Source organism: Ovis aries, chromosome 4, assembly GCF_016772045.2.
Source record: "Ovis aries strain OAR_USU_Benz2616 breed Rambouillet chromosome 4, ARS-UI_Ramb_v3.0, whole genome shotgun sequence".
NCBI classification, from domain to species: domain Eukaryota; kingdom Metazoa; phylum Chordata; class Mammalia; order Artiodactyla; family Bovidae; genus Ovis; species Ovis aries.
Genome location: NC_056057.1, coordinates 6,196,016 through 6,213,830, shown reverse-complemented (window position 1 = coordinate 6,213,830; position 17,815 = coordinate 6,196,016). Strand labels below are relative to the sequence as shown.

Genomic DNA, 17,815 nt, shown 5'->3' with positions numbered 1-17,815 from the left:
CGCATGCCCCGTGACGCCCATTCTCTAGAGCAACGTGCATCTTCTTCCTGCCTCACAGGCCGCCATGGAACACGTGGGACATCGCGCGAGCCTTCCTGAGTTTTCCTGCGTTTGTCAGCTGCCCGGGTGTGACACTCTCCAGTGGTTGTCAAGGTACCAAAGCGAGCAGGAGTGGACACAGAGGGGACAGGGTGCAGGGACATTTGGGAAGATAAAGATAAAAACATCCTGATTTTTACATGGCCACTTCCTATTGGAGCTTCTAAAGGAGATGAGGGGCACAGGAATTTTCTCTCCATCTTCGTTCTCCGTGGGCAGCCCACAGAGCCCAGAGACGGACTTCCTGCTGGGCATGGGGCAATGCCACTCAGGGGGTTGGGGTGCAGCATGGCTGCACGAGGGGCAGAGCAGGCTTGGGGGGCACTGCTGCTCTAGGGAATGCACCCACGGCCATGGCACCCCACTTCTGAACTGCAGTGAAAGCACCAGTGGTTCTGCAGAAGCTTCTCGAGTTGCAAAGAGAAACACTGGTCCAAGACTGAGGTTCAGAAGCATCCAGCACAGTGTCACTGCTGTTTACAGCGGGCACTGTGTGGATGCACAGGCCATCTCACTTTATCTTCCTAACCGCGCTGCGAACAGGGCTTAGGAGCTCTGTTTTATCCGTGAGAAAGCAGGCATCTGGGAGCTAATGATGCGCCAGGCCAGAGAGCCCCAGTCGTGCCCACTGACGCCCGCTGTCCTCTATGTAGCTGTGCGTTTGCAAGCTGCTGGGGAGTCTTAGTAAAAATTAACCTCACATGCCTTTTTAGAAAACCCACTGTCACCCCACTGAGTAACTAACTAGACACTAACTAACTAGAGCCCAGTGGTCCCTTGCTTACAGGTCGCTGCACTCCCCAGCAGCCTCCAAGAAACTAAAATGTGAGTGAAATGGAACACTGGAAAGGATAGCAAGGGGAAATTGATTCCCATGGCACGGGAGTAAACACGCACGCAGTTGAACGGTGTTTATTCCAGCATCACCCTAAAATGCCGTCACTGCCTCTCTGGGGCCTGAGGCAGGACTGGGCCAGCTTCCCCGGAAGCAGGGCCTGTGCGCCCAGTCTTTCCCCCCAGCCCTGACCAGACGTAAGTCTGGGGAGGAGAGGGCTGGGCTTGTTAGCCACTTTCGCTCCCAGCTCAGAGCAGCCCCACAGCAGCACAGTGGTCCTGCCTAAGGAAGGAGGATCGACACGAGGGCTGCCATCTGTGGCCTTCTGATTCCCCTGACCCTTGTTCTCCCACTGCCCTGGGGACGGTGGCTCAGGCACACAGCCTGAGCGTGGGACCGAGGGCCCACACGATCTGAGGATACTTCTCTGCCTCACAGAGGAATATGGGCACGGGCAGCATCATTCCATCCAAACCTCAGATCTGCTGTCACTGGGCTCAGTGCAGCTGCCCCCTGCCTGGCCAGACTGCTAGTTAGGACCCAGTTGGAGGGTGTCCTCTTGCGGGACCCTAGTTCTAAGAGGACCGGGAGGCAGCAAGAGTGACAGCCCGGGACAGCCCCCACACGGCACTCACAGTTTAGATGACCTCGGACCTGGACTTGGGAAGATAAATCTCCCACTTACCCTGTAGTCAGTGATAAGCCCTGCAAAGGAGAAAGAAGAAAAAGGAACCATTAGACACACTGGTCGATTACCTGCCTCATTCCTTTCCATCATCTCTTGAACCAGACCAAAGACCACTGAGGGCAGGGGCTGGGTGTTCTTTGAGGTGATTCCCCAAGGTATCAGATTCAAGGGGGGGGGGGGGGTTCCAGAGAGCACAGCACAAGAGGAAATGCGGAATAGTGGATTCCCACTCATTTCACTTTCTGCAGTTACACAACCAGGGAAATCTGAGATTTCTTTTGTGCCCTGGAGTAAATTGGCATTCAGATTCTGTGAAGTCTTCATCATCTATTCATTCATGTGTGGGAGGTGAATTTGTGATATAGAAGTGATTTGAATGTAAAAAAATCACACTTTTGATGGGAGTTTATCTCCGTGTTCTCATTTCTTAGTCCGGATTCTGGAGCTGAATAAATACCCAGTGAGTATCTTCCAAGTCGGCTTCATTATCTGGGATTCAAATGGCTTCACAGGGGTTATAAACAAGGCCTTGCTTGCATTTAGGTCTCCTTTTGTGCCAAAAGCAGTAAAGTCAAAGCTGGTGTATAGGGAAGAACACTGGATGAGAAATCTCGCGGTCGGGAGTCTCCACGTGGGAATCTTGGGCATGGCATCAGGTGGGAATTAGAAAGCTGTGTGTTGGAACCTGATCCTCCAGTGTCGTCCTGGCTGTCCACCTGCCACAACCCTCCACCCACACTGGTAAAATGTGCGTGGTCCACTGGGCGCACAGGTCTGCCTTACATTAACAGGAAAATCTAAAATCGCAGCTTGTTAGGACTCCCCACCTGACACCTGGAGAGACCAGATGGATTAGGAGCATACCAGTTAGGATCATAGTACGGTTGTAGTAATGGGGGAATATGCAGGGCCATTTTGCAGGGCTCAACCTCCTCATTCCATCTGGTACCCCGAGCGGAAGCCACAAGTCATGCAGCTTAAGTCAACTCCCAAATGATGCTTTTCTTCTCTTCATGCCCCTTGGAACAGACTCATTAACACACACCAACAGCAGTCATTAGAGGTAACAGCACCCAAGAGTGTACTTGGCAGGTAATAAACACCCAGTAAGAAGGTGATGTTGTAAAGGAGGATGAATGAAACACCTCCAAGTTCAGGTCCCTGCCCCATCCTGATAGTCACTAGTCAGTTTACACTGAATTACAATTCAGAAAACTAAAATGACTGTTCAGTCACACCAGCCACATTGCCAGTGCTCAAAAGCCACCTGTGGTTAGTGTCTGCCACACAGGACACCACTGAATTACAGGACACATCCGTCATTGCAGAAAATTCTATTGGACTGTGTGATAGAGGCTTTAAAGAAGAGGAGTCAGATCAGAAGCTTCTATAGCTGAATGACATGGTTAGAGATGGAGTCTGTGTCTCAAAGAACCTGCTTCCCCAAGGACTGGCTGAAGACCTGGGCCAGTTAGGTGCTGCCCAGTACAAGTGTTTCCTGTTAACATAAAGAATGCTAAAGCCCTCTCCAGCAGAAAGTCCCAATGATGGTGTTACTTACACTGTGAACTAGTTACTACATCCCACATCCCTCAGTTCAGTTCAGTCGCTTAGTCATGTCTGACTCTTTGTGACCCCATGGACTGCAGCACGCCAGGCTTCCCTGTTCATCACTAACTCCTGGAGTTTACTCAAACTCATCTCCATCCATAGTTGGTGATGCCATCCAACCATCTCATCCTCTGTCGTCCCCTTCTCCTCCTGCCTTCAATCTTTCCCAGCATCAGGGTCTTTTCTAATGAGTCAGTTCTTCGCACCAGGTGGCCAAAGTATTGGAGTTTCAGCTTCAGCATCAGTCCTTCCAATGAATATCCAGGACTGATTTCCTTTAGGATGGACTGGTTGGATCTCCTTGCAGTCCAAGGGACTCTCAAGAGTCTTCTCCAACACCACAGTTCAAAAGCATCAATTCATCAGCGCTTGGCTTTCTTCATAGTCCAACTCTCACATCCATACACGACTACTGGGAAAACCATAGCCTTGACTAGATGGATCTTTGTTGGCAAAGTAATGTCTCTGTTTTTTAATATGCTGTCTAGGTTGGTCATAACTTTTCTTCCAAAGAGCAATGACTTTTAATTTCATGGCTGCAGTCACCCTTTGCAGTGATTTTGGAGCCTAAAAAAATACAGTCTGCCACTGTTTCCCCATCTATTTGCCATGAAGTGATGAGACTAGATGCCATGATCTTTGTTTTCTGAATGTTGGGTTTTAAGCCAACTTTTTCACTCTCCTCTTTCACTTTCAAGAGGCTCTTTAGTTCTTCTTCGCTTTCTGCCATAAGGGTGGTGTCATCTGCATATCTGAGGTTATTGATAATTCTCCTGGCAATCTTGATTCCAGCTTGTGCTTCATCCAGCCCAGCGTTTCTCATGATGTACTCTTCATAGAAGTTAAATAAGCAGGGTGACAATATACAGCCTCGACTTACTCCTTTCCTGATTAGGAACCAGTCTGTTGTTCCATGTCCAGTTCTGATTGTTGCTTCTTGATCTGCTTAGAGATTTCTCAAGAGGCAGGTCTGGTGGTCTGGTATTCCCATCTCTTTCAGAATTTTCCACAGTTTACTGTGATCCACACAGTCAAAGGCTTTGGCATAGTCAATAAAGCAGAAGTAGATGTTTTCCTGGAACTCCCTTGCTTTTTGGATGATCCAACGGATGTTGGCAAATTGATCTCTGGCTCCTCTGCCTTTTCTAAATCTAGCTTGAACATCTAGAAGTTCACAGTTCATGTGCTGTTGAAGCCTGGCTTGGAGAATTTGGGGCATTACTTTGCTAGCATATGATGAGTGCAATTGTGCGGTAGTTTGAGCATTCTTTGGCATTGCCTTTCCTATTATGTCGTTAAACTACGTAGGATGTAAGTGGGGTGAGCACCTCTAAATCTGCATATAGTAAAAACAATAAAACCAAATGATGCATATAAGAAGACTGGTGAGAAACAGCCACATATTAACAGGATCAACATCTGGGTGGAGGGCTAAGTTCAGGGTTACATTTCCGGCCCACCTCTTTTCTATTGTCCAGATGTACAGTTTTTATAATGAAAGAATTCATTTGAAGAGTCTATATACCAGGTATGACTATTATTTTCCTATTATCTGTTTTGTGACAGAAATTTCTGTCCTCAAAATAAAAAATCCCATGTTTTTTGGTCGCTCTCTGGCACAAGTCCAATGAAACAGTGTCTATGAAAGTGAAAAGCAAACATCAGGACACGTGGGAGCCTCAGTCCCTCCTAGCGCTGTTGCCAGGGCACTGACCGGTCAAGGAGCAGCAGGGCGAGTCCCCCCACTCCAGGGATCGTCATTTCTAGTGACAGACAAGGGGCCAGTGAGGGAGCTGTGGGGAGATGCGAGGGAGAGATGGCTGAGCGGAGGGGCCTGGCTCACAGGGAGAGGTCTGGGAGGACCCCCTGCCCAGCGAGACATTTGCCCCAGACCCAAGTGGTGAGGGGAGGAGTCCCCCAAACCCGCAGGAGGGACGTGGCCACAGCCTCGGGGGCTGCAGTGTGAGGGGTGAAGAGCAGGGCCACGTGCGCAGACCTGAACGGTCTTGTTTTTGACAGTTAAGCAATGAAGAGATTTCTTGTTTAAGTAGAAAGGCTCTTAAAGAAATACTCTAAACATATTTCACTTAAAATTACAAGAAGATTAACAGGAGAGTGATATACTATATCAGATAAAATACACCATTACATCCAATAGACATAGAAGTTTAAAGCTGGTTTTGGGTGGTTTACCTGCTAAACACAGAATAGGTCATTGCTTTCGTTGATTCATAGTTTTTTAGGGGAAAAAACACAAATAACTAAGATTGTTCATCTCTAACAGCCATAGCTGTTTTGTCAGTCAGAAACTGCCTTTTCCTTAAACATGGAATAAAATTACTTTAAAGAAATTCCTGGAGTAATAAACTTTGCTCAGTTGCCTTTGACTTAAACTCTTTCCGTGCCTTGCAGGATTTTAGTTTCCTGACCAGGGATGGAACCCAGGGCTCTGGCAGTGAAAGCACTGGGTCCTAACCACTGGACCACCAGGGGATTTCTGAGAATTCCTTCATTGTTGAAGAGCAACATTTTGCAAGATGTCATGATTACTGAGGTTTTCATTATTGAAACATGAAATGTACTTTTAAATAGAAGAGCTTTGACAGTTGGTTCATAATTCCTCATGGCTTCATGCCAATGCCATTACAAAAAACTAGAGTTTATTTTTTAGAGCAGTTTTAAGTTCTGAGCAAACCTGATCAGAGGGTGAGTGTCTGCATCTGATGTGCTCCATGAAATGGTGGGGTAAGTTAGGAAGGTGAATGCAGGTCTGATCTTCCTGTGGAGACAGCACAGGTTGGGGTCTGGGCAGGAGGGAACGGGCTGTGCCCTGACTTCCATCCCTACTGCTCAGTGCTCCTGCCACCATCACCGACACTGCCTCAGTTTCCAACCCGTCCATTCCTCCTCTCTAGGTGGAGGCTGGGGTCAAGCGAGCCCTGATGTCCCTCCCATCACCCATGTCCTCTGTCATCTGAGGAAACTTGAGGAGAAGCTGGCACGAGTTCCCAGACTTGGCCTGTCCTTCCTTCCCTGGGGCTCACAGCCGGGGACTCCGTGGGTTTGGGGAATGAGAGAGCCCCCCTCCCACCTGGAGGCTGAGTCTTGTGGGGACAGACAGGCAAGTATTAATAAATGAGCTCCCCAGAATGTGTATTACCCTGAACGGGCACAGCAGACAGGGTGTCTGTGCAGGTTGCCTCGTGCATTTTATCTTGTCTGGATCTCAAGTAATCATGATTTTGTTTAACTGAGAGACTTAATTTTTAGAGAGCACATTCATGTGTCAATGCCTCCCCAGCCTCGCCCGCATCCTCTTCCCTGGCCCTTGGCCCACCGTCTTCCTTTCCTTTCCTGCCCTGGTGCTATCAGCTGGTGTTGCTCAGTCACTACGTTGTTCCTGACTCTTTGCGACTTCATAGACGGCAGCACGCCAGGCTTCCCAGTCCTTCACCGTCTCCCAGAGTTTGCTCAAACCCGTGTCCAGTCTTCCCGGCTCTGCCCCGGCCCCCCAGGACTGTGGCTGTGATGCTTGACCTTGGCTTCCGCACACTGGACACGGCCATGATGGGAACAGATTGGAGGAAGCTGGGGCCAGCTCACCTGAGTCCTGGTGGCTGTGCCTCAGGTAGACCGGGTCCAGCCTGAAGGCTCCGGTCAGGTCTGTCCTTTTTTTCACCCTGGTTCAAGACAATAAACAAGAGGATTTAATGAGGGGGCATCTCAGGGTCCTCTCCTCCTGCGCTTTCTCCTGCCCAGCTCAGCTGGGGCCTACTGCTCCCTGACACCCTTCCTAACAGCCCCATCCAGCACGTGCATGCCCCTTCCCTAGCCTGAAACACAACATGAACCTCCAGAGCCCTGGGCCCCTGCAGTGGGGGAGACCTTGTCCCTGGTTCCGGCACCCAGCTCCTGAAACCCTCGGGACAACGGCTGGATGGCATGAAGCCTGGGCAATTGCGTGGCTTCAGGGTCCAGGCTGGCTGCCAGGAAACTAAGTCTTGATTGGAGGGGCAGAAGTTTGAATCCTACCCCCTGATCTCCGAGAAAGGACTTGAGATAGATCATCACCAACGGCCAGAGATTTAATCAGTCAAACCTGTATGGGGAAGCCTCCTTAAACCCCTACACGATGGGGTGCAAAGAGCTTTGGGGCAACTGAACCACATGGGCAGGCTGGGAGGGACCCATGCCAGGCAGGTACGGGGGCTCTGTGCCCCCCAGTCCCACCCCTGCCTTGTCCCACCCTTCCACAAGCCGTTCATTAGGGTCCTTATAATATACCATTAAATATAAATGAGTTGTTCTAGCCAACTGTCAGACCTGAAGGAGCAGGGAAAGGAGTTGTAGGAACCCCCAACTTTACAGCCAAGGTAGATGCAAGCGTGGGTCGTTGGGACCTGGGACATGTGACTACTTTGCCAGGTCTGTGCTTACTCCGGTATCAGAGTTGAACCGGGTTCAAGGACATCCCTCTGGGGTCTGGAGAGCAGGGGAACCGGGGTCTGGAAGAGGAACCCAACAGGTTGGAGACTGTCCTCTGTCCTTCCAGGCCTGGCACAGCCCCGGCCCTTGATGGGCATTGGGCAGGTGTGGGATGAACAGGGACTGTCAGTCAGGAGGTGCTGCCTGAGCCATCCTAGACCTGCCCTTCATGCCTCTGGGCACCTCAAAGAAATTGTGTGCAAATGCAATCCTGGAGGCAAACTAGAGAAAGAGCCAAGTCTGAGGGCACTGAGGCCGGAAGTAAATGAGAGTCCCTGGAAGGTGAAACCCACAGGCATGAAGTAGGAAGCCAGGATGCAGCTCACAGAGGAGGATCAGGGAGCAAGGGGCTCGAGCTGATTTGAACTGACTGCTTCAAAGGCTTAGAAGACAGGGAATTCCAATAGTGTGAGCTTGTGGGCCATGTTGCATCCTGCAACGTCCTGAGAACAAAGACTTTGTCCCTTCCCAGAAGCAGCAGAGGAGGCTAGGAAAGGCAGGGAAGGAAACTGGAGACATGAAATTGACAACCAGGGTATGGGATCTGAGATTATGGAGATGAGAATGTCTTCCACCCAGATGGAAGCATGTTTACTATTGCAGCTGTACCTTTTTATCATCATTCGCTATCCTCCTCCCTCAATTTTTATGAAGTTGAAAATGGTTGCAATTTATTTTTTTTCCAAGAGACCATGTTTTTAAAAAGTGTCTTTTGCAGAGTGAAAAAAAGAAACCCAAAACTAAAAACTAAGTGAACAGTCACAGGCTGTTTGGGGCTGACCTGGGGGAGACCCCTAAGCAGGGGCTATGTGTGAATAGTGTGTACACCAGGCTGCCTCCCTGGCCTTGGGGGACCATTTCCTCTGGCCTCTCTATGCTGGGGAAGGTCATGCCAAGCCATAGAGAGACAGGAGAGAAAGGGGGTAGAAACAGTATTGCTCTCAGCAGACCTCTGCCCTCTGCATGTAAAGTCACACTGCCCTCTCCACTGACACTGGCAATGATTTTGTAGCTGCTTTTTTAAAATTAAAAATACTATATTCCATGTTAAAGTGATGCAGAAAGGTATAAATAATAATATATCCACCTCATCACGTGTGAAACAAAAGTTGCCCACAAGTTAGATCTCCCCTACATGTCCCTCCCCTCACTGCCCTCCGCTCAGGAGGCCATGAGGCAGCATGGGCGTTTATCAAGCCATTGGGCTCTACAGAATTTTCTGTGCAAATCACTAAGTAATCTAAGGTATTGTTTCACACATTTCTAAGTAAAACACAATGCAAACATAAGTTGTTTCAAGGTAAACGGCACCTTTCTCTGTGTAATTTTTAGAATTTGCTTTTTCTCTTAAAACTACACCTGTGAGCTTCTGACCTGGTCATCCACAAGGTCGTTGTTCAGTTATCCTCTTTCCCCAGCTCCCCGCAGGGCACTGTAGCAGTAGATCCCAATCTGCCCCTTCTCTTACTGTGCTCCCTGTGTCCCTAGACGGACGGCACTGTGTGGATGCTCCTGGTGTGTCAGGGACAAGCTGGGGACACCGGCCTAGTCGTGGGCCAGCAGGAAAGGTGTGGTCCTACAGCCTCATGGGGCAATGACAAGTGCTCCTAAAGGCCCGCCGCCCACGAGCCCCTGATGGTCCACATCCCTGCTGACATCTAGCCAGGGAGACTATTTTCCACCATTGGCAGTGCTTCCTAGGCCTGAACAAGCATTTCTAATCACTAACAAAGTTGAGTACCTTTGCCTCTATGAAGAGGCCACTCCCATTTCCTGTTTGGTGAGGACACGTTTGTTCATTTACTTATTAGGCTGTGTGCCTCTGTATGGTAGACAGGATCGTAAAAATGCGGTAAATATTAGGAATGCTGATCCAAAGGCTTGTTTGTGGACCCCCTCTGGCCTCTGCCTGGCTGTGTCCCTCCAGCGAGCGTGTCTCGGTCATTGTGGGGTGGGGAGTGGTCCTCACCAGTACTGTCTTCACGCTTCTCTTGGTCTCCTGAGCCACTGCAAATATTAGGCCCCACTTTCTCGAGCCCCACAGAAACAGCCAGCCAGAATACTTACTAGAATCGTACTGAGACCTGACATTGAGTCCACATCTCCATTTAGTTAGGTCTCCTGGAATGACTTCCAAAAAACTGTGTCCTTTTCTTCATGAAAATCTACACAGATTGTAACCTATTTATTCACAGTAACTTTTCTTGCTATTATAAAAATATTTTCTAAAAATTTTGACAGCAAACAGTAAAATTCTGTAAAGCAATTATCTTTCAATAAAAAATAATTTTAAAAAAGACATAGAAAAAAATTCACACATGCTGTTTATCATACATGTAAATAAATGCAACCTTAAAAGTGTTGTGTATCTAGAAACCTTGCTGTGTTCTCCCATTAATACCTTCTTAGAAGATTCTGTTTTCACTGGCAGACACTCACCCCATCTGGCTTGCACTCTAATCCTTACACTGTTGCTTCTCCGTTGGGTCCAACTGTGCAGGTTGGGAGAGCACGGTGCAGCCAAGGGTGGGCATTATGGCAACTGTGATTTTCTTTCTTTAAAGGCACTTCTAATATTTTGCCACCAAGAATATGTTGGCTGTAGTTTTTTTTGGTAGATTTTCTTTTTTTATCAGATTAAGAACGTTCTCTTCATTTCCTCTTTTACTAAGAGCTTTTGTTCTGTGTATTTTAGAATTTTTATCTATTGTTTTTTCCATATTTAATGTGATGATAACCTTTTTTCTCGTTTACTGTTAAACATGATCAATGACATTTTAAAATCTGATATTTTTAAACCACCCTGGGGTATCTGGAATGAATATGTTTTGGTCATAATATACCAGCTTTTGTTTTCCTTTAAACATCATTGAACTTTGTTTGCTAAAATCTGACTTGGAATTTCCACATGTAATTTTATGAGCTTGTCCTACAGCTTTTCTTTCTCAGCTTCTCATGTTTTTTTCAGAGATTTTTTTGATGTGGACCATTTTAAAGTCTTTATTTAATTTGTTACAATATAGCCTCTGTTTTCTATTTTGGTTTTTGGTATGCAGATCCTAGCTCCCCAACCAGGAATCAGATCTGCACCCCCCACATTGGAAGGCAAAGTCTGCTAGTATGATTGATAAAGGCTTGAGAAAGAGCATCAAGAAAAGAAGAGATGGACAGACTGAAAAACACGAGCTAAATGAAATGAGATTACTGAATGTGAAACAGAAAAAGTGAAACAAACTAGGTAAAAGATCATCAAATAGTCCAGTTGTTTTAAAACATGGCTGCTTATTAGAAATATATCTGGAGTTTTAGAGAAAATTTTAAAATCCAGATGCATAGCAGAATTATCTTGGAATTTTTTGAAAAATACAAATGCACAGGTATTGCTTTTTTTTTTTCCTTGGAAGGCTGTCTTAGCCACTGAACCAGCAGGGAAATCCTTTTATCTGGTTTTGGAATCAAATTGACACTAACTTCATGATAAGTCTATGAATTACATTTGTAATTAGACCTGTAGATGCCTTGACGGTTTGGTAGGACTTGCTGTGAGAGGACTCTGAATGCTTCTGTTGTGTAAACTGTCCCTATGGACACATTTTCCTTTGGGCTACGAGGTGCTCCGGATTTCCTGACTCTGATAACGTGTCCTGTAGTTACTGCTTGTGCACACTCCAGGCAGTTCTGGCGTGCTGTCGCTCGCGTGCTCCCTGCTGTCTGAGGCCCTGCTGTGTCTGTGGAGTGTCCTTCTGTGTTTCCAGCCCAGCTGACTGCGCCCTCTTCTCTATCCTGGCCCCTCTTTCTAGAGATCGTCTATTTTATGAGGCAGGGCGAGGGCCACCCTGTGGCTCTGCCGACCTCGGCTCCTGTTGCCTCACTTCCTGTTTCATGGACGTCTCTTCAGTACTTCCCTCCTTCTAGTCTGGGAGTGTTTATCCTGCTGCTGTTTTCTGCTTTCTTTGGGCTCTCAGTTCAATACTTCTTGGCTCTGGTCTGTTCTGTTTAAGTCTGTTCTCCATGCCCTGCTTTACTGTGGGACCAGGACTTTCTGTCACATCTTCTTATTCATTCAGGTCTTGGGATTTCCAACAACCTGTTTCCCTTTGTCCACTGGCCCGTGGCTCCAATGGTCTGTGGTCGTCTGCTCTTCAAAATGTAGGTACCAGCCTTGCTTTTCCTTGTGAAGTTTCATGATACTATAATGAGGAAGATTTTATTTAAACCAACAAATGGGCGTGTACATGCATGTGTGCAGACACGCACACTCACACACACACATGAACAGAAACACCCTTTATAGGTACGAAAGTCGCCCCACCTCGGATGGGCCTGACGGTGAGGAAAACCTGTCCCTGTCACCAGACACATTGCTGAGGGAGGATCCTGAGGAGGAGGGGCAGGGGCTCCTGTTTTGTGCAGAAAGTATGGCTTCTTACATTTTCTTAAAAAATCTACACCACCTTATGTGTAGGGCTCCCTGAATGAGGGCTCATGTTAGCTCTTCATGCCAATAATGCCATCAGCTATCCAAGATGCCAAAAGCACCAAGGCCACAATGCAAAGACACTGAGGAGATTCACAGACAACTCTGCCGCCCTGCACAGCATCTAGAATCACATCTTACCATAACCAGAGTGATTAAAAATCTTCCCAAGTAACTGAACTTTTAAAAAGTCCACTGTGACAGGAGTATACAAAAGCTATAAAACTAAAAAAAAAATTGATTTTATTTGGAAAAAAAAATCAAGCTTATTTTTAAAGGCAGAGTAAAACATGCCCTTGGTGAAATTTGAGACTTTCTTTGGAAAAAATCTGCTTTTGGGACGCAGTAAGATCAGAGCACACTGGTTCATATTTACATAGAAAACATTCGAAATACCCAAATGAACAATAAAAAGCTTACGAACAGAATAATGAAATCGTTATAAAATGTATTTTCTATGCTTGTAATGAGGGCAAGTTTAGAAACTTCAATTATCTTGTCCATTTCAATATTTTGAGGTTATAGCCAACAAGTTTGTTTTAAATTAAAGATTAACCATTGGTAAAATTTCACTAAACCAAAAAGAGATGCTTCCGATTTTGAGGAATACAAAAATGCCACAGCAATAAAAATAAAAATCCATTTTTATCTTATGTGTTGTATTAGCAAAATCTTTAAACATATCTATGAAAGAAAAATTCAAGGGCTTCCCTGGTGGCTCAGCAGTGAAGAATCCTTCTGCCAATGCAGAAGACTTGGGTTCAATTCCTGGGTCAGGAAGATCCCCTGGAGGAGGATATGGCAACCTACTCCAGTATTCTTGCCTGGAGAATCCCATGGACAGAAGAGGCTGTCGGGCTACAGTCCATGGGGTCACAAAGAATCAGACATGACTCAGCAGCTAAACAAAAATATTAAAAAAATGTACGACATAAGGCTGTGTGTTTGCCTGTTTTCATCTTTGTGGTGTTGAAGGATACCTGGCCTTTCCCGAAATCCAGTTCTCACAAGCATCCTTATTGTCTGTGTCCTGTTGTGTTAGGATAGCTCGTTTTTACTGCGATACCTCTTAAAATAGCAAAACTGCTTAACGTGATTCCCTAGATAAACAGCACAGGGCAAAAAAGCCTCTGAATAGACTCTTAGCCCTGCTCCCTGTCACCAGGCTGCAAGACGCACTCACATCCTCTGAAAACACTCAGGGGTCCCCAGTTTGGGACCTGCTCAGTGGATTTGCTGCTCAGGTGGGTGAAGGGGCCAGAGAAGGCATACTCTTGCCTGGAAAATCCCATGGACAGAGGAGCCTGGTAGGCTGCAGTCCATGGGGTCGCTAAGAGTCAGGCAAGACTGAATGACTTCACTTTCACTTTTCACTTTCATGCATTGGAGAAGGCAATGGCAACCCACTCCAGTGTTCTTGCCTGGAGAATCCCAGGGATCGGGGAACCTGGTGGGCTGCCGTCTATGGGGTTGCACAGAGTCGGACAAGACTGAAGTGATTTAGCAGCAGCAGGGTGCAGGGGCAGCTGCCTTGAAACAGGAGAGAGATGCTGTGGTCCATCCATTCTCCTTTACCTCTAGGCTGTATGTGTCAGGGCTAAAGTCCAGGACTGTTTTCAGTATACAGAGGGAAAGTGGAATCAGAGTCAGTTTGAACAAAAGTGGGCATAGAATCTAGGCTCTATTTTGCCTCATTCACCCCAAAAAAGCTCTTTTCTATACCCAATTGGAATAATTCCAGTGTATTCACTATGTATGCTTGTGTGTGTGTGTGTTTGTGAAATGTGTATTGTTTTGCGTGCCTGTAATCAGTTGCATCCTGGGAGATACATAATTCTGTCTCTGACTGTTTTTACTCAGTTATAGTTTTTAAAACTTTACCCTATTGTATCAAACCTGTGGCTCTAGCATGGATGGTTGTCTGCCATTAGTGATCCCATGCATGTCTCAGAACCCCAGTACCCTCAACTAAGAACCCAGGATAATTCCTGTACCGATAAGGCTGCAATAGGATTAGATGAGGTGACATATGAAGAAGAAAAGGGCACCTAATAGCAGATAATACCTTGAATGTAAAATTTGTATTCAAGCATCTTTATTGCCATATAGATACTTTATGGGCACCCCTGGATGAGGGTTTAGGTATGCCCCCCTCTGCTGCCAGTGAGGGCAGGGGAGTTCTTTCCAGACAGCCCAAGAACTTAGGTTTATGTGTCACTTCTTGATAGAATCCAGTGCTGTAATTTAAGTTGGCACATTATTTCTTCAAGCTAGAAGTTTCTGGAAAGTATCACTCATACATGCATGCTCTGGAAGCCTGGTGGCCACAGGAGTACAGGGCCAGGCTATGTGGGGGGCCACTGGACTGTGCCAGGTGGGAAGGATACCCTAGCAACCAAGACCCACAGAAATGACTCTTTAAAGGCTCTCAGTAATTGATGAAACTTTGAAAAGTTGCAAGCATATGGAAAAACACCAACTTTAAAATGTAAACAGCTTATTTCAAACAAGTTCAAAATCCATGTAGACCACAGAAAACCATCTGCAGTACCTGTGACCTATTCTGAGTTCTCTGCTGTGCACATATGTGTCTCAGGGCCTTTGCACTGGCTACCTCTTGCCCTGGCTCTCAGGATGCTCACTGCCTGGACCCTCCTCATGAGCCCTCTTTCAGATACCACATCACCAAACATAGACAGGCATGGAGAACAGCCCATATGAAAACCCAGGGAGAAGACAGCTCTCTATACACCAAGGAGAGAGGGGGAGCCAGCCCTTCTCACACCTTGACCTTGGACTTCCAGCCTCCAAAATTAGGTTTCTATTGTTTAAACTGCCCAATATATGGTTCTTTGTTATGGCAGCCCTAGAAAGGTAATGTAAGCACAGGGCCAAAATAGTAGATGTTAGTAATTACTATGTTAAAACAAAAATCCTTCCAGATCAAATTCCATCAATAAATGTTCATATTATCATTATGATATCGTGGGATGAACTCCTGGGTTTAGGAGAGACCCAATTCTCTTGGATGGATGAAATCACCTCAAAACCCTTGACAATCATTCTGTTCAGGACCGCACTGACTCAGGAGAGAGGAGGCTTATCTTCTACTATAATTTAAATCTTTACTCATTTCTTTATTTAGCCTTTCAAACTAGCTGGTAGGAAGCTCCTGCAACTTCACCCAGCATCCATGGCAGCCTCAACCATCACACCAGGCTCTGAGAAAAGCCCCTGATGAAGCATGTCTTCTCTTATCCTTTACTCACTCCCCGGCTTTCTGGACACAGGGATGCAATGCTGCTTTCATCATATTCATCCTTATCATCCGGGTCATACATGAGTGATCCCTGACAGCTGCAGTTTCCACATCTGGAAGACGGGGCAGCAAAGTCAGTGTCCCCCTTGCAGGGCCATTGGCAGGGCCACTGACTTCAGCTAATTAGTGTGTTGATGGAGCTGCATCTACCGGGACACACTGAACATCCATTTCTGACATTAGTTTACCCAGGAAATGAGTAAAATACCACGGCTTACAAGGAGACCATCAGGAGTCATCTCGTTCCTTCCCTCACCAGCCATCAGCTGGTCTGTCCAGGCTGATTTTGTGGCTTTTCTCAGTGAAATGTCTCACTGTCCACTGAGGACCCCTTAGCTGCTAGTTCATCTGCTCAGAGGCCAGCTCTTCTCCCAGAACAGAGGCCTCTGGGATACACATGGGGACTCACATAGACTCCATGCCAGTTGGGTACTCTGGAGCCACATTCCATCCACCAACTCCTTCAGATAGCATCTGTGTCTGTGTGTTAGTCACTCAATAGCATCTGACCCCATGGACTGTAACCCACCAGGCTCCTCTGTCCATGGGATTCTCCAGGCAAGACTACTGGAGTCAAGCCATTTTTACTTAGGGGTGTTATTACTGGTTTGATTGCTCTCTCCCCTTTTGACACTCCCTCTTCTCCCCCAGGTCACCTCTATCTCCTCCCTCCCTCTTCTCTTCTCTACTTAACTCTGTGAAACTCTCTGGGTATTCCAGGCTGTGGAGAATATTTAGGGAATTGATTACTGGCTAGATTGCTCTCTCCCCCTTTGATATCCCCCCTTCTCCTCCTGGTCACCTCTATCTCCCTCCTCCCTCTTCTCTTCTCCATGTAACTCTGTGAACCTCTCTGGGTGTCCCTCACTATGGAGAATCTTTTCACCATTAACCTAGAAGTTTTATCATCAGTGCCGTATGGACGGAGAAGTTGAGAGGCTATTGTAAGAATAAGACTGAGAGCCAGAGGCAGGAGGCTTAAATCCAAAACTTGAGAACACCGGAAAACTCCTGACTCCAGGGAACATTAATTGACAAGAGCTCATCAAAAGCCTCCATACCTACACTGAAACCAAGCTCTACCCAAGAGCCAGCAAGTTTCAGAGCAAGACATACCAAGCTAATTCTCCAACAATGCAGGAACATAATGCTGATCATTAAAATATAGGCAGCCAAAAATCACACCAAACCCACAGATACCTCAAAACTCACTACTGGACACATCATTGCACTCCAGAGAGAAGAGATCCAGCTCTACCCACCAGAACACAGACACAAGCTTCCCTAATCAGGAAACCTTGACAAGCCACTAGTCCAACCCCACCCACAGGGAGGAACCTCCACAATAAAGAGGAACCACAAACTTCCAGCATACAGAAAGGCCACCCCAAACACAGCAATCTAAACAAATGAAAAGGAAGAGAAATTTTCAGCCAAAGGAACATGATAAACACCCAACAAATAAAACAAAAGAGGAGATAGGGAGTCGACCTGACAAAGAATTAAGAATAATGATAGTAAAGATGATCCAAAATCTTGAAAACAAAATGGAGTTACAGATAAACAGACTAGAGACAAGGATTGAGAAGATGCAAGAAATGTTTAACAAGGACTAGAAGAAATAAAAAAGAGTCAGTCAATAATGAATAATGCAATAACTGAGATCAAAAGCATGCTGGAGGGAACCAACAGTAGAATAACTGAGGCAGAAGATAGGATAAGTGACATGGAAGATAGAAAGGTGGAAATAAATGAACCAGAGAGGGAAAAAAGAGTTAAAAGAAATAAGGACAACCTCAGAGACTTCTGGGACAATGTTAAATGCCCAACATTCAAATGATGGGAGTCCCAGAAGAAGAAGACAAAAAGAAAGGCCATGAGAAAATACTTGAGGAGATAATAGTTGAAGACTTCCCTAAAATGGAGAAAGAAATACGCACTCAAGTCCAAGAAACTAGAGGGTCCCAAACAGGAATAACCCAAGACAAAAAACTCCAAGACACATATTAATCAAATTAATGAAGATCAAACACAAAGATCAAATATTAAAAGCAGCAAGGGAAAAGCAACAAATAACACACAAGGGGATTTCCATAAGGATAACAGCTGATCTTTCAATAGAAACTCCTCAGGCCAGAAGGGAATGGCAGGAGATACTTAAAGTGATGAATGAGAAAAACCTACAACCAAGATTACTGTACCCAGCAAGGATCTCATTCAAACATGAAGGAGTAATCAAAAGCTTTCAGTTCAGTTCAGTTCAGTTGCTCAATCATGTCCAACTCTTTGCAACCCCATGAA

At 46.3% G+C, this 17,815-nt stretch overlaps 1 protein-coding gene across 6 annotated transcripts in view; it reads right to left on the bottom strand.

Moving 5' to 3' along the window:
* The window catches only part of DDC (dopa decarboxylase), a 94,588-nt gene that overhangs the window by 11,819 nt on the left and 64,954 nt on the right, over positions 1-17,815 (bottom strand). For all 6 annotated transcript variants that reach the window (XM_004007693.6, XM_012176274.5, XM_042248334.2 and 3 more), the window contains 2 exons: positions 6,837-6,913; positions 1,620-1,639 (listed from right to left, as the gene is read on the bottom strand). In XM_004007693.6, the coding sequence (XP_004007742.3) occupies positions 1,620-1,639; positions 6,837-6,913 (97 nt within the window). The remainder of the gene's footprint in view (positions 1-1,619; positions 1,640-6,836; positions 6,914-17,815) is intronic.